Source organism: Bombus pyrosoma, linkage group LG15 (assembly GCF_014825855.1).
Source record: "Bombus pyrosoma isolate SC7728 linkage group LG15, ASM1482585v1, whole genome shotgun sequence".
Taxonomy (NCBI): Eukaryota; Metazoa; Arthropoda; class Insecta; order Hymenoptera; family Apidae; genus Bombus; species Bombus pyrosoma.
The window spans coordinates 7122024-7138433 of record NC_057784.1 but is presented as its reverse complement, the minus strand read 5'-3'; the positions used below and the strand labels follow the sequence as shown (position 1 = coordinate 7138433).

At 36.2% G+C, this 16410-nt stretch overlaps 2 protein-coding genes across 12 annotated transcripts in view; one reads left to right on the top strand and one right to left on the bottom strand.

Moving 5' to 3' along the window:
• Positions 1-132: 132 nt before the first annotated feature.
• On the top strand, positions 133-13948 carry LOC122576079 (nicotinamide/nicotinic acid mononucleotide adenylyltransferase 1). 5 transcript variants are annotated; one of them, XR_006319648.1, is made up of 7 exons: positions 133-466; positions 828-1237; positions 1322-1423; positions 1497-1663; positions 13000-13080; positions 13647-13734; positions 13808-13948. XR_006319648.1 is itself a non-coding variant. In XM_043745914.1 (6 exons), the coding sequence occupies exons 1-6, from the start codon at positions 148-150 to the stop codon at positions 9092-9094; spliced, it is 1395 nt and encodes a 464-aa protein (XP_043601849.1). In that variant the 5' UTR covers positions 133-147; the 3' UTR covers positions 9095-9232. The 5 variants fall into 5 exon arrangements, 4 of the variants coding, with proteins under 4 accessions (XP_043601849.1, XP_043601852.1, XP_043601850.1 ...); XM_043745914.1 differs by lacking the exons at positions 13000-13080; positions 13647-13734; positions 13808-13948 and adding exons at positions 2791-3157; positions 9065-9232; XM_043745917.1 differs by lacking the exons at positions 13647-13734; positions 13808-13948 and having other exon boundaries at positions 13000-13138.
• LOC122576080 (ABC transporter G family member 20-like) overlaps positions 12852-16410 on the bottom strand; it is a 22889-nt gene continuing 19330 nt past the window's right edge. For 6 of the 7 annotated variants that reach the window (XM_043745923.1, XM_043745918.1, XM_043745920.1 and 3 more), the window contains 10 exons: positions 16086-16295; positions 15751-15833; positions 15439-15670; positions 15162-15342; positions 14956-15071; positions 14810-14880; positions 14637-14725; positions 14131-14307; positions 13877-13963; positions 12852-13706 (listed from right to left, as the gene is read on the bottom strand). In XM_043745923.1, coding sequence (XP_043601858.1) covers positions 13495-13706; positions 13877-13963; positions 14131-14307; positions 14637-14725; positions 14810-14880; positions 14956-15071; positions 15162-15342; positions 15439-15670; positions 15751-15833; positions 16086-16295 — 1458 coding nt within the window. In that variant the 3' untranslated portion in view covers positions 12852-13494. The remainder of the gene's footprint in view (positions 13707-13876; positions 13964-14130; positions 14308-14636; positions 14726-14809; positions 14881-14955; positions 15072-15161; positions 15343-15438; positions 15671-15750; positions 15834-16085; positions 16296-16410) is intronic. The other variant, XM_043745922.1, reaches the window with a different exon arrangement.

Genomic DNA, 16410 nt, shown 5'->3' with positions numbered 1-16410 from the left:
TCGACGTGCATCAAATTAATAATTGACTATCGTTTCGAAATCTCCTCATTGACTACAGTAGTTGCTGGCTTATATAAAAACTGATAAAATATAAAGATTATGCAATATGTAAAAGTTGACAAGTTTTAAAGATTATTTAAGACAATCATGTTGAAAACAATATCTCAATTGACTCCTGTAGTAGCACCGTCTCAAATATGGCTGAAACATCAGCCAGTGTGTAGTCCGTACAGTGTGGTTGGATGTTACGGTGTCTCGCGTAACAATTTACCTCGTACTATTATTCAATCTAAATGTTCCGTGTCCTGCTTATACAAAACTACAAGAAGAGAGTTCCAGCAGTCAAGTAAACGTGCTGTCATCACATGCTGCGGGACAAAAGAAGAAAAAATGGCACCAACGCGTGTTATTCTTATGTCGTGTGGCAGTTATAACCCTCCAACCAATATGCATTTAAGAATGTTTGGTACATATATATCATTCCTTATAATCAATATCGAGCCTTCATATAAACACAAAATTGTTCAATTCGCGTACAATATAGTAGACGAATTTTACGACATTTAAGATTTGTTGATTATTTGAACGAATCAGAACATTGTTAAGATAACACTGTGTAAACAATCCGAATTGATGTTGTCGACGTTCACAAATAAGAATTATTTAGGATATGAAGTTTTAATCAGATTTGAAAATAAAATTTTGTATTAATAAACAAGTTCAAATTATTCATACAATTCTATCTTTTGTAAAAATTGTTTCACAATTGAAATATTAAATGTGATTTTCTTTTGATAATGTAGTAACCTTTTGTTGGAAATTTACAGAAATTGCCAGAGATCATCTTCACAGAATGGGAACACATATTGTGGTTGGTGGTGTTATATCTCCTGTACATGATGCATATGCTAAGAAAGAACTGGCAAGCGCAACACACAGATGTGCTATGTTAAGATTAGCTTTACAAAACAGCGAATGGATTCGACTTAGCACTTGGGAAACTAGACAGAATGGTTGGACAAAGACTAGACTAAGTTTACAGTACCATCAAAATTTATTGAACTCTGTGGTATTTGACTGGACTAATGTTAAACATAATGTATCAACGGAGGATCTGGAATGGATTCCAGAAAATGTAAAAAATAGTTCTGATCACACTCCAATCCAAATTAAGTTATTGTGCGGTGCTGATCTATTAGAAAGTTTTGGAACTTATGATCTTTGGGCTGAAGAAGACGTAAGTAACACTTTTATTTATTTTATTTTGCTATTTATAACGTTTTGATAATTAAAGAAAATTTTTATAATTTTGTATTTGCAGATCGATGCAATTGTTGGAGAATATGGTCTGGTAGTTATTACAAGGGAAGGTTCTAATCCAAATAAGTTCATATATGATTCAGATATTCTTTCTAAGTATATGGTAATTGTCTTATCAACAATTGTTATATATCTTTTACATCAACCTAGTATTCTTATAATTAATTTCTGTACAGCACAATATATACATAGTAACTGAATGGATTCCAAATGAAGTTAGCTCAACTAGAATAAGGAGAGCATTGAAACGAGGTGAGAGTGTCAGGTATCTCGTACAAGATTCTGTGATTGATTATGTCTATAAGCAAGGAATTTATGATGCAAAGTCAACAACATCGACAATGTGAGTTTAAACATAATTTCACTGAAACGATAGTTTACTTAACTAGTGGGAACTTAATAGTATGTCTTCCAATAGATTTAAACAGAAATTTATTTTTATGTATTTTGTACGAAAAGAATATATTTTTATAGCATTCATATCCCTCATAGTTGGTGAGTTTAGAACATATAGAATTGGTTGATCTAAGATGTTGTAAAGTTGTTGTACAGTCATACATATACACAGTTGTATATTTTATAATTAAAATTTAACCCTGTTATTACTCAATAATATGAATGCATTAGTCATAAGATGGATTATAATAATCAATATATTGGTTTTTAAATATATAAATATTTGAATGTTGAATAAGAAAGGAGATATGAAATTTTTGTTTTCTGCAAAGTAGTTTTTTAAATATTTTATAAATAATATGAAGAATGTTAAAAAAATAATAGGTAATATATAGATTTACTTTATAAGAAAATGTAGTAATGTATTTTTCACAAGATGCATATGATTACCAATCATACATTAGCGATATAATGTAACTTAGAATTAGATATTAGATCTAGTCGATAAAAACATTTCAACACTAAAAATACTATATTCTTATAAATTTTTCGAATTGTTTATTCGATAAATACTCAGAAAGCAACAGCTGCTAAACAATTCTGAAAAGAACTTATTGAGTGTTAAAAGGGTCAACACATCTCGTATAAACAATATACAGCAATACATTAGTCTAGTCTAAAAATCTTTTATTTATTATGTAAATTTAATCAGATCTATTTCCTAGTAACTCGACTGTAATTACAAATAAACTTTAGCAACTGCATTTTTTTTATTTAATTTAAATTGTATTCAATTTGCTAATCGTGGGGAAAGTACCGATTCACGGATAAAGGTAATTTTCCTTGCTTCATTCAGTTCCCTTTACCATTCGGAACATAATTAAACAAGGAAATTAAATAACGAATTTATATAAATGTGACATAAATATCTCGATGTCAAGATGTAATTCGATAAAAAAGATTAGTGGAACAACTTTGCCCTGAATCGGACTTCTATCAAGCATCGAGTTAACGAAGACCATATAAACAATAGTGTCTTGTTTTTCACGCTGCCAATCTACTTGGACACTGAAGTAAGTTGGAACTGACCTCGCCCAACGCGAATAATTACTTGACCATTGATTCCAAGTATCAAAGCACCTTTCTCACGCCGTCGCCTAGCGACGTTACCATGGACTCCCCGAGTCCGATCGAAATTATATCCATCGATGTGCCTGATACCGTTCTGCGTAAGAATATCCAGAACGCAACAAACATGGCTTGCGTGGCCTCCCGTCACGCCGGCTGCGGTGGCCTCGAGGAGGCGCGCGAGAAATTCATTAGCGCTCTCGTTGCCGAGAACGGCAACGCCAAACATATAACGACCGCGAAGGCCGCGTATCCAGGTCTCGCGAAACAAATCATCGCCACCGAAACCGGCGAGTCGCAGATCCTCGACGAGGTAGGTTTCGTTGACGATGATAGGAAGGTTAGGAAGGTGGTCAGGGTACAGCCCCGATCGAGTCAATTGGAAGAGGTGTCCCCGGGTGTCGCCACCTCGTCGAAACGCGAGAATCTCGTCAAACTTAATACGAAGCCGTCAATCGAGGCGAAAAATAGCGTAGCTAAATCGTCAGAGACTAGTAACAGACTTCGAGTCCAGTATGACGTCATTGATGTAGAATCAGGAGGAAGTAGAGTAATGAATCGCGAAGCTAGATCGTCGATTTCATCTTCGACTGTCTCGTCCTCGGCGATGTCCGTTATGGACAATGGTGGAGGACGCCACGAAGGCGCTTTATCCGACTTTAGCGTGGACAAGGAGGATTACAGGCTCACGCGGTACGGCTTGGACGACACGGTCGAAGACGAAGTCCAAGACAAGCATAAAGATCCTTGGTTAGGTAAACAACGATCGAACGACTCTATAGAGAGTCAGCAGGAAAGTCTATCGCGTAAAAAACAATACCCTGATCCAAAGGGAAGCGACGAGGTTTGCGATCAGGACGGCTTTCCTAACGATAGCGTTCGATGTTCAAACACGCAGGTGTTAGTGTTAGTTAGCGCGATGATTCATAATCCTTTCGACAAGGAAGGTACGACGTTGATTGTTGAAGAGAACGGGGTACAGGGTAAAGGCGAGATCACGATATACAAAGGCGAGTCGGATGGAAGTATCGATAAATTGAGTCTCTTGGTGCAGTCGCCTGTTCCGTCGTCCATTAGCGAAGAGAGCACCGTAAAAATACAAGAGATAGTCGATGATGGAACGGAGATCGCGAGAGAAGCCTCCGATGACTCGTTGGCCTTAGATGACAAGTCCTCGAAGAGGGACGTAAGCCTAGAGATAGATGGTAAGTATGTGAAGTCAGTGGTGAACGCGCGCAAGAGTCCCAGGAAGACAAAGAACGGTCAGATGAGAATACATAATGAAAGTGACGAGAAAAGAGTGAAAGAGAGCGAAGCAATAGAAAAGAGCGTCGACTCGGGCACGCAATCGGAAGAAACGTTCTATAAGACTGTCTCGAATGCTTCTTCGTCGAGATCGAAGAGCCCTAAAAGAGAGAGCAAATCTCGATCGAAGATTCACGAGTCCATGATCAGCGATGAGAGAACCAAGAAAGTGAAACGGTACGACGCGTCATTAAAAGGAAGTCTCGATTCGGTGATCGCCACGAACGATTCGAGGACGATTTCTAGAAGGAGATCGAAGACTGAGGAAACGTTCTCGAAGAAATCGAAGAGCTGCGAGTCCATTAAGAAGATCCAGGAAGTGTGTTACGAAGATCCTTCCAAAGCGGACAGTACGTCTCAGCTGATCACGGCGAACGAACTAGACATGCAAACCGACGAATTCTGCTCTGCCTGTTGCTACGTGAACGAATTGTCTTTAAGGACGGAAGAGATAATGGGAACGGAAGAAGTAATCCTGCGTTCCAATTGCAGTTCCATCGTCGACGAAGATTCTACGGAATGCGATATTTGTAGTTCTTGGAATCTGCAAGAGTCGACTGACACCTTGGATCGGAAACTCATTTCCTCCACGACCGACTGCGATCAGCTATGCGAGGTTTGTGAGATCTGCAACGAGATCTGTGCCACTTTCAACCCCGATCAGGAGCCAAGATCGTACTCTACCAGGGATCCAAGAGATCTGACTCATAGTCGGGCGTTCGAGTCTTCCTCGAGAAGTCTTCCTAAGAACAGTTCCAGAATCGGCGACAGTATCGCGACTAATCCGTCTCTGGACGATGACAGCTTCGAGATCGAGAACTGTGGGTTCCAGAGCGGACCAGAGTCGATGGACGATCGAAAGTTTAGCGATCAAATAAGCGAAATACAATTTTCCAAGTCTTTCAATATCTCCGATTCGGCTGTTATTAAAAAGAAATCGCGCGATAAATATTTTATTCCTAAAGACGAGTTGGCTATCCTGTCTAGTAGTTCCAGACGCGTGAATCGCAAGGGATCGTTATTTAGAAAAAAACCAGCCGAGGATCCTGTGAACGTTTCTCAAGATAAGAGGCGTTATTCCTCGGTGGATAATCTTCAATCAGCCAGAACATCTTCCAGAAACAACGACAAAGTTCTAAGGCCTAAGAACAGCAAGCTGATCGGCTCAGCGGATAACATACGCGCTTCTAGAAGCTCCAGAAGATGCAAATCGTTGCAGAGATCGGCGGACAACGTTCGATACGTGGATTCGTCCACGGACAATTTGGATTCTCTGGTGGAAAGTTTAGGAAGGGAGGACGAGGCGCAAGATGACATCAACTGGATAGAGAAGCCTAAAGTCAGGGATAACGAAACTGTAAAGATGATCCTGACCAAGCATGGAATTAAGATAATTAGCGAAAAGGAAACCGCTCTATAATGAAATGACGATATAAAAATTCAACGAATTTGGAGGAACGTAATTTGTTCGAAGGAAAACGCTCACGTTAGTTAAAGAAAAAATGTTGCAAGAAATATATACATATATTATTATTATACACGACACAAATTAGTTTGAACTCTCGTTAGGCGAACTGCAAACCTTAGGATGCAGACTTATCGACTCTCTTGTGATAATTCTGACCGATATATCGTCTTCAACAGATACAAGATTTTTCACATTATAATAGAAACTTAGTTAACGAATATACGTATATCTATATAAAGAGGAAAGAAGAAAAAGAAATATATATACATATACATATACATATATATTTATAACTCGGGAAAGAGGTTCTTTCCCGAGAGAAAGAGAAACGCCAAATGTTACGTGATTTGATCCTACTCACAGATTCTATTTAATTAATAACGATGATGTTCACGCGACCGAGACTCTTTACGAAAATCCGCCAAAAAAATATTGCCTAAAAAGAGAGAGAGAGAAAATGGAGCAAGATCTCAAAGCGTGACATTGTTGAGCCGCACGTTGTTCGCCGTGAATAGAAGGAAAAGAGTTCTAAAACGATATGCATACAAGAGTACACAGGCCTTGGGAGAACTCCTTTAGGATAGGATTACAAGCAGAGAAAACGATATTATATATGTATATTATTATTATTGCGTTATAACGAACTGAACTAACAGTCGCTGCTGTTGAGCGTGATTAAACAAATTAAATGAATCACGGGGTGTTTCGTTGTCGCGTGCGTTGGAAGGAAATATTAAAGAAAAACGCTCGATAAATTTCAAATAAATACGAAATAAAAGGAAGATTACGAACCATTGTGGAAGAGAAATGAGTTCTGGACAACGCACGAGCATCGAGAACAGTAAATTATCGAGACAATCCTACAATTAACTCGTCAATATTATACGAAGAGAATAAAGAATGGTTTCGATTAACCATAAAGTATTCTATACATATAAACTACGTAAGCGATGCGTTACGATGGGCTGCGGTACATCGATCGGGGAGGCCGTGATTAATTAATGTCGCTTCTAATGGAACCCGCTGATCTCAGTTTACCTTTCGTCGTGTGCAAAGGAAGAAAGGGATCAAAAGAAAAAAAAAAAAAAAAGAAGGGGGTCAGATGAAACGATAAAGAGGACGTGCAATTTCGTTTGGAATACGAAATTTCACGAGAATGAATTATTCGCGAATTTAGTGACAAACTGCCTTTCTACGCGACGAATCTGACGATATAACAATTAATTAATTAATTGATTACGGTTTACACAAACATACATACATTACACCTCTGCCAAATAATTTTTATTGAGAACGTGCCAATTGTCTTTTAATATCTTTTTGGACATCGTGTTTTTTACTCTTTCGAACGGTATAGCTCTGTGTATGATAGTTTGAAATCGTTGATATCTTATCAACAAAAGCGATTCAAAGGGAGATCGAGAAGGGAGAGAAAACGAGGAACGTTCCTCGATTCCGTCACTGTCGCTCATCGAGCATAATGCGTAATTTTTATGCGTATATTCGTATTTCTATTTTTTTCTTTTTTTTTTTTAAGTCAATCTCTCTCTTTCGTATCTTTTTGTATCCTGTATGCACGGTGTCATGCGCCTCTCTTTTTGTCGTAAGTCTCGCTTAGAGAAATCCATCCAGCGATCGTAATTGCTGTCTTTTAGCGAATATTTTTTCCAAATATTGATCAACCACTCCACTGCATCTAACTGTGATGAAATCGTTCTTGGAAGGAGAATAATATACAGAGAAATCTCTGACAAATATCTTTCCTTTTACGATCGATACAATTTTTTCTCTCTCTCCTTCTTTCTTTCTTTTACAAGATTTTTATTATCAAACGTTTGCTCAGATTAATCGTTAATGAGAGTCACAAGACTCGATTGTAAATACGCTTAGGTGCAATGGAAACGAATCGTTGTTTGATATAATGGCTGAGCTTCTTAGGCGTATTACCTGTGTTTTCATAGTGCCTAATTTTCCATTCTTCTGCCAGCAATCGCGCCTATTTTGGCGAGCCATTGTCAAGGTGCATCGTGTCTGCGAATGATTTTGCGAGATGCGATACTTTTTTACATTGTGTTTCATTCTTTTTTTTTCTTAGTCGATAAGGACAAGTTGTTTTGTTCTCGAACACACACCATCCTCCTCCTTTCTATCACAGCCCTGTTCTTTTTCTTTAGTCTTGATGCGCAAGCCTAATTCTTTTACACATCCTCCTCCCCTTTCGAGCAAACTGTTGTTCCGCTCTTGTTATTTGTATAGTAACGTAGATAGACGAAGGTGGCGAGAAATATGCTCAAGCTGACGGTATTCATTGTTTAAAATTCATGTAAAAGTGCTTCCTAAATGCGACTAAAACGGCTCTAGGCCACCCTTGTATCTTTTTCGACCAATTCCGCTTCTTTTTTCTACTCCTGTATCGTTCGTTTCTTTGTTGTCTGTATTTTTCGATTATTTCGTGAGACATGTGAAATGTGTTTGGCCATCACGACTTCTATCATGCGATCGCTTGTCGAATAAAAATCTTCTCTCATTCGTATCCGTACCGTGAAGTGTTCCCTGAAAAATTGAAGAAAGAGAAGAAGGCGTACAATTTGACCGTGTACAGATCAGTATTACTGTTCAATTTTTTAAATAATCCTATCATATATTAAGCATTCGGTATTGTTAGTATTTTTAAGTAACGTTACAGATTACGCGTGATATTCGCTGTTACTTAAGAGATCTCGCGATACCTTAACGTTAATGTCACTTGTTAACGCTATCATGTCGTAAACGCGAGGATGATCTAAAAAGAGGCAAAAGACGATCTAGAGAAATAAAAGAGATATAATTTCCATAAGATTGTAGAAATTAATCTTCCTCGATCAATAGGAAAGGAAGGACGAAGATGAAAGATCCCGACACTTGAGTCACCATTGGAAATCAAACTATCGTAATTTTGTCTTCCATCACAGGTCCATATTTTACATTCGTCCAAGTCCCTATCCCAAAAACAAGGAAGATTCTTCATATCTGCAACTCCAATATACATATCCGCTGTTCCGCGATTATTAAAAAATCTCTCCAAACTCTCTTCTCGTATCTTCCTTAGCTAAGCCAACGTTCGATCGACTTCGAGTTTCAGAAAATCCACGTGTCACGTTACAGCACTTCACTCCGAATCTTTATTCGATCGTTACGGAAATATGCCCGAGACCTCTTTTTAGATTTTCCTTTAATCGAATCGCCACGGATGCCAAATTTCATCAAATTTATACGTATCGGTGTATAGGAATCGTGTTCGACGGAGACGTCTCTTTCTCAATTTTTGGCCAAAATTCGAAAACGGTGGTCGCCGCGCAAAGATCATCGTAAAAAGGAAGACGAGACAAGCGAAATAAACCCCCGATGGCGTGATAGAAGTCGATGTGTGGTTCGGTTCTGATGGAGCATGTGATATGTGTTTTCCAGGGTACAGCAAAACCTGCATGCCTACTGTAAGACAGATAATTGACTGTCTCGTTGCTGCTCGACCCATGCCAATCCGATGCGGCCCCTGCCTTACTGCTAAACGTACTAATACTGCTACTAACAATCGCGGTAGTAACGGCGCCAGTCGCGTTAGTAGCACGGCTAACAGCAACAACATCAACAGCTACATCAACAACAACAAGAACGTACACGCCTACGAGAACATTCAGAGCTTTAGTATGCGCGAGAACGTCCTGATCGGTTGCGCGACCAGCCGCGACTAGGATTTCCGTTTTATCGCAGTGCTGGGGAGGTTTGGTCAAACCCTTACCAATCACTTGAGAATTGTAGATCTTACGAGTTTCCATTCTTTTTCTCAATTGAAATTCTTTACGAGCGAATGGAGCGAAGGAATAGATTGATTTGTTATCTTTCCCTTTTGTTCGGTTGTTTGGAAAGTTTCTGGCGAGATCGAAGAACAATGGAACTTGATATCGATCGTAAGAAATCGTTATGAACTTTCTGAAATACCTAAGGTTTTTTTCTTAGTATAAATCAATGTACTATAACAATTGGAAATGTTTAGGGTTGGACACCATTCAGGAGGAAAGGTTTTGTTTATTATACGATCGTTTATTTTATGAGAATTTTTATAATAATGTATGATTAACTATTTTATTTCTATTTGTCAATTATTTATGAAGAGGGAAGTTTAGGGAGGGAAGGATAGGAAGTTTCTAAGATCTCCTATCTTCTTTAAATATCAAAAAGCAAGAACTTGTACCTGTTTCGATATAAGACGCAAACACTTGAGAAGATGTGCTGAAATTGGAATTGCTTCTTTGAAATGCAACATTCAGGGATCATAACACGTGTAATATAGTGTTATCAAGATAAGCCTGAAAAAAGAAGAAAACGTAAAAAAATATACGTATGCCTATGTATACTTTGTATTCTTTTGCCAATTCTAGTGGCTAGTATTCATTTATTTTATCGCTACAGCAAGTATTTATACTGCGTCATTAAAATTACCATACAAAGTATGACTCTTAGCGAGGACCTTATTGTTGCTAACGTTATGATCGCTGGATCAATTGGAATGTTTCTCTGTTCGAACATTATTTCCTCAGCACTGCTTGTTCAAAAAAAAAAAAAAAAAATTTTTTTTTGATTCCGTTCTTTTGTACTCGGACCGTATTTTTCAACGTTAGAATTTGATACATCTTTTTGCACTATTAATGTTAGAGAAAATGGTGTCAACTCGTTCGATCATTGTAAACAAAGTTACGTCGTATAAATAATTTATTCAGAAATTCACGGACAGGTAGTGTTACCAATTAAATTTCGCATGACATCATCTTCTTTATCGTTAAAATTTCACAAGAATTCAGAAGCTTGTCGAAAAGCATGTATTCAAATATTTAAAAAAAAAAAAAAAAAGGAAAGAAATAGAAACTCTGTTTAATACTGGCACGTTACCAATTGTAACAGATTATGATTTCCACTTTTATGGGAACTTGCAGAAACGGAAGTAGGCTGAAGGGAAAAATAATTTCATCCAGCTAACCGTAGAACTGCTTCTGTCAACTTTGAACTTTCGAACCTTTGTTAAATTATTATCTCCATTGAAGCTTAGAAAAAGACTATACTATCTTACGTTACAGGCTATTGAACAGTTTCCGTGAATCAAGATCATTACGCTCATTAAGGATCCGTTTGTATAATATTTCCTTACATACAACGCTGCTACTTTCTTACAATAGCGTCATTTTGCTCGTATCACACAGGTTGCGTGTTTACTATTATGGCTACAGTTATAATTTTGCAATATCCGCGACAATCCTAGCCGCTGTGGATGTTGCGTATTAACTTTGGCGGTGCGTTATTTCGATTTAATGATATGACGATGGAAACGACATATGCTTTGGTACTTGCTGCGGTCAATTTGCGAGTGTCGTTTCGAAACGATGTCAATGGTCATGCGAGCACGTGGCAGCATATGTAAATTCAAAGCTACAGTGTCAATTGAACGACGATTTTTTAATTCTACGTCTAGATCGAAATATCGAAGAACGCATTTTACGAATTGGTACCACCACGAAGTGGCTGATCTTTGAATTATTTTTTATGTAGAATCATCCTCTTCCTGGCCGTACCATTAATCACAGTTTGTATATTCGAATGTTATACGAATCTTGTATTACAAATTTTGTTCTTTACAAGGCGTTCGTTGGTGTAATGATTTATTTTAAAACAATGCGAGGCGAAAAGATCGAAGTTAGATCGTAAAACGATTAGCATTTTTCTATGGTTTCGCAGAGTATAGATGATCTTATCAGCCGCGAAACTTCCAAATTAGTATCTCGCGGTTACGAGGGCGAATTTATAAGGGGAAATCAAAATAATCGATACATATTTTATATACGTTGGCAAGAGAGGAAGGATGAGAGGATGAATGAGAGAGAAAAAATGTTTGAAACTGAAGAAACGCAAACGAACTTCGACGGGCTTGGATTATTGTTATATTTTTTGAGAAACTTTGTTTCCTAACTACTACCAAAGAAAACCAAAGAAATAATTCGTCGAATTTTATTTATTTATTTTTTATTTCAGCTCTTACTACACTTTGAACTTTGCACTCCAACAGATTTGCATATTTCTTTTCTTCTCAAATTTAAGCTTAAACAAAATTTATACGGAAATAGAGGTTTTAAAATGTTTCTAAAGTTGCAGATTGTTTCGATTGAAATGAAAGATGAAAAGACTTGAATTAGTTGCGGCAAACAATCTATTTGCAGGCAACAATTGCAATTACGAGTTGTTAGAAGTCCAGGCGGAGTATAATTCAAAGTCGACGAGGCTCAATGTCTTATAAAAAGAAAATCCAACGAGTTCTTAACGAGCGATTAAAATTTTATATCATTCGGAAATTTATTAGCTGCAACTTGACAAAGTCCAAGAAACAATTCCTGGTAGGCTAAAAAAAAATTGTATTACTATTTATCGAGAATCGTATCAATTTTCCGAGTATCCAGCTACATACACATACACTTGTTTCGTTCAAAAAAGTTCTACGTTCACTGATTATTGATCATTTTTAAAAAAGAAATCCTTGAGAGTGCGAAGATCAAGTGTCGCGTGTCTTTGCTTGATGATAGTATTATTCAAAAAAATCTTCCATAGCGCATATAGTATACTAATACCGTTTTCTTCTATCTTTTTTTTCGTATCTAATTCAAGAGTAGTTGCGAAGTATGGTAAACAAGAATTGAGATAGAATTTTAGCGGCTACACTTTACTATATAATATTTTTTAGATTTTGCTATCTTATCTAATTTATATGGTGGTCTGTCACCTAAGTGCCAGGCAACTCTGACAATGAGTCACGTTTAATATTACGTGACATTTATTTCGATAGATCATCGAATCAATCCTACAATAGAAATATCTAACGCATCCGTCGTGATTATTAAACAATGCTTGAAACGTGATATTCGCTTCTTTAGTTCTCCTCGATGCGCGCTTTACTATTTGAATCCTTTGTTTCGCAAAGACATTCCAGAATCGATGGTCGATGTGACGTATCCCAGTAGAATTATCGATAATATATTCCAGCCTAAGAACGAGTTACTAAAAAGAAAAACAAACGGGAAATTCTCACGCATAGTTCGCACGTTGTATATGTTTGTATACTATGTTAATCTCCGATAATAGTGAGTGTTGTAACACATGTATATCTGTGGAAAAAAAACATGTAAGAGGAGATCAATAAATCAAAAATGATAAATTACATTTCATTGGTGCCGAAACGATTAATCATTTCATCTTCGTTATGTTTATTTTCTCTCATTATCTCCCTGAATGCTCTGATATCCAATATTACATGACTATAATATTGATGGAACGTGTTCTGTTTCATGATTACATTTTTATAGATCAAGCATTGATATGGACGATTACGATACAATCCCAGAGCTGTAGACACAAGAAGTTTAAAGGAAGAGTAAAAGTACGAGGTAAAGGCATATCCTATTCCTAACAATTTTCCGCTTACTTACTAAGCAATCAATAACTAACGCATCTTTTATATAAAATATAATAATCTAAGAATTCTTAAAGAAACTTTTTTTGCGCACGTCTACACTTACGATATGAACAAAATATACATTAATGTCGCAGGTGAGACTCCTTAACGTGGTCCTCCACTTTCTCAGTAGTTACAATTTTACAATATATATAAAAACGCAATATCCCGCTAGTATACATATGTACGCAGCTACGAACTAACTCTATACTAGATCAATTTAGAACGAACTAACCCTGTAAAGCTTGTCAAGAAAGATGCCTTTTTCACTATTTAAACGATACGAGGTGGTTTATTTTCCAATTTAATGTCTTTTTTCACATTAATTTTAACCTTTATGTCGAAATCAAGATTTATATCTTAATCGAAGCAGACAAATGGATGTGAGGGCAAAAATCCACATAGCGATCACTAAAAATCCTGAGTATACCTCCGGCTCGTCGAGGTCAGTCCCTTTTTGCATAATCTCCCTTAGTGAATTTCCTGGTACTGTTATAGGCATCGTTAAACTAAACCATTGAAGAAATTTCGGCATACCCTCGATTGGCCAGAGCAATCCTTGAAAATGTCAAAATATTCTGAATAAGTATGTATTCTATGTATTTTTTCATATTGTACACATTAGACGTACACCAATTTTTCTTTGATCTTTCTGACAGATTCCAAACATCTTGCACTCTTAGTAGTAAATGATACTAAAATAAATAAACTTATGTTTAATCACTCACCACAAAGAAGAAGCAATGGATAAAAAGTTCCCGTTGACGCATAATTGGCCAAACTATGAGAAGTACATGACACTGATATCAAGAGACCTACAAATGATTTTTTCCCATCAAGATATTTTGTCATAAAATTTGTAATTCAAGTAATACTGAATTTATATTATAATTAATTAATAGTAAAAATAATTAAGATGAAAAAATGTAACATAACCGTCGTAAATATTCATTTGCTAATCTTAATTAAGTCGAAAGCTTACCGTATATCATTCCACAAATTCCTTCTAGCATACTCATCACGATGACACCGATCTTTGATCCTTCGCAATACATATCATAGTGCTCGAAACTAATATATAACGCACATGCTACTTGAAATACAATTATTATAGCTTGCGTTATCAAGTGAGTAATCAAAATCTCTGCGGTGGTAACACCTATTTTACATGAATATTTATGGATTATTAACTGTGCAATTGTGCAATAATTTTATGCGACTTATACAATAGTTTAGTATTATAGACAGTGTATTATTTGTCGTACATACAGTGAGCTTGCCGAGGTATGATTTATTTCACATTTAGTGATTTCATTAAGTGTTCAATAATAGAGCGAACGTAAAATAAAAAAAGGAATAAAGATGAAGAATGACGTAATCAAATTCGTTTCTTTCATAGTAAAAATTGTCTACGTTCAGAATTCATTTTCATATAAATAAAATTAACACGTCAAATAAAGGAAACAAAAACTAAGTATTTGAATTTACCTTGAACTAAGATCCTATCCCATATGCCAGAATGACGATCGGTTATGATTGCACTCGAAGAAATAGATGTTGCCAGAATGAATAACATTCTAGAGAAATAAAATTTATACATAAAGATGAAACAATCTTACAATTCGTAGGAAAATTGTAATTTACAACAGAAAAAGTATTACGTTAGCAAAAATACTGGTATGACATATTCTCCGTAGTCTATTTCCATCTTACCAAAAATGGGATCTTCAAACTATAACATTAAAAAATATAGTATCATTCTGGATCATTTTCATAAATATTGATTTGTTTTTTAACATCTACACACCTTTATTGGAACATCTGCGTACTTTTTATTAATTCCACATTCCTCAACAATTTTCTCAAACTCTTCGATGAACATTTTGTGTAGGTATTGTTTTACGAATAACATAATTTCTCTATCTACAACATTGAAGGAAAACGTGGATAGATGATCGTTCTAGATCCATTGGGAAACAATTAATTTTACGGCATTATATTTTTATCACGTACTTGAAGTATGTAGCTCGACGTCGATTATAGAAGCCGAAATAACATCGTCAGACACAGTGAACATATTTTCTAACTTCTGTTCCATTGCAAGGGAAAAATTTCTCTGAAAATACATTATTCCAACGACGTCGCGATTATGCTTCAATTTCTCCATCGCTTTTTCGTAATTATCACACAATTTCTGAAAAAAATACGGTTAACAATTACTCTCATTCTATCAACTGGTTATTGATCTCTTAAAATAGTATTTTTCTTAAAAAATATATTTTTCACGCACCACCTTTAGAATATCATCGTCTACGCTGGCTATGAACCTACAACTGAGATCGGTGAACTTGCACGTTTGGTCTTCGTTGTAGTATGTAATATTGCCTAAATATTTCTGATTATTACAGGCACCAGTCTCTTCGTTCACTACGTATATCTTGAGATTTTTTGGGTCTGGACCAACCGAGTGAAAGAACAGCATTATTTGCAACACTGGTAAAACGATTGAAAATAAGAACCCCCTAAGGACAAACAAAGAAATCGTCAACTAAATTTCTCGTTCATAATCTTCGTTAATAATCAAATATCTTATAACATTTACCCAGGATGACGCAAAAACTGAAGCGCATTCTTATAAAGCAAAGCCATAATTCTCGTCTTCCAGTTACTTTGAAACATCCTCTGCTGAAACATGATTTTTTTGTTGTTGTTGTTTAATCTTAACAAATAAAATAAAATATTTCTTACATTCAGAAAAAAAGAAATACTTTGTTCTATGATTTATCAATATAGTTGAATATTTTCTGGCGAAAATGCGTGATTAGAAAACCATCAAACACCGCAGCACCGAAACACTATGTAAAGTTTAGGAGGACTTGTATTTTTTGATTTATAGAGATCTATATAACTCTGAATAAGCTTCAAGCATCGTATCACCTTCGTATTCCCGTTGCCGATATCGTACAAATTATAATTCGGATTAATCCCCCCTGAACGATCAGGAATCATATTATTTCCTCGTGAATTCTCAGCTTGTTGTTGACTCAAGGTTAAGAAGGCCTCCTCCAGGGAGTCGGTTTGAAATCGCTCCAATAATTCATTCGGTGATGATTCAGCCAACAGCTGGCCATTTCTGAGCAATCCAATCTAAAGAGTATAATAGTGACATTAACATACGATGAAACTTATCTTTTTATAGCAACCCGCTTTACCTTTCTTGCTAGAACAATGTCATCAAGGCAGCTATTATAAAGTACAATTA

Coding starts and splice junctions, on each gene's coding strand:
- LOC122576079 (XM_043745913.1), top strand. CDS start 148: ATGTTGAAAACAATATCTCAATTGACTCCTGTAGTAGCACCGTCTCAA. Junction 1,238..1,321: donor ATCTTTGGGCTGAAGAAGAC/GTAAGTAACACT, acceptor TTGTATTTGCAG/ATCGATGCAATTGTTGGAGA. Junction 1,664..2,790: donor AAGTCAACAACATCGACAAT/GTGAGTTTAAAC, acceptor TGGACACTGAAG/TAAGTTGGAACTGACCTCGC.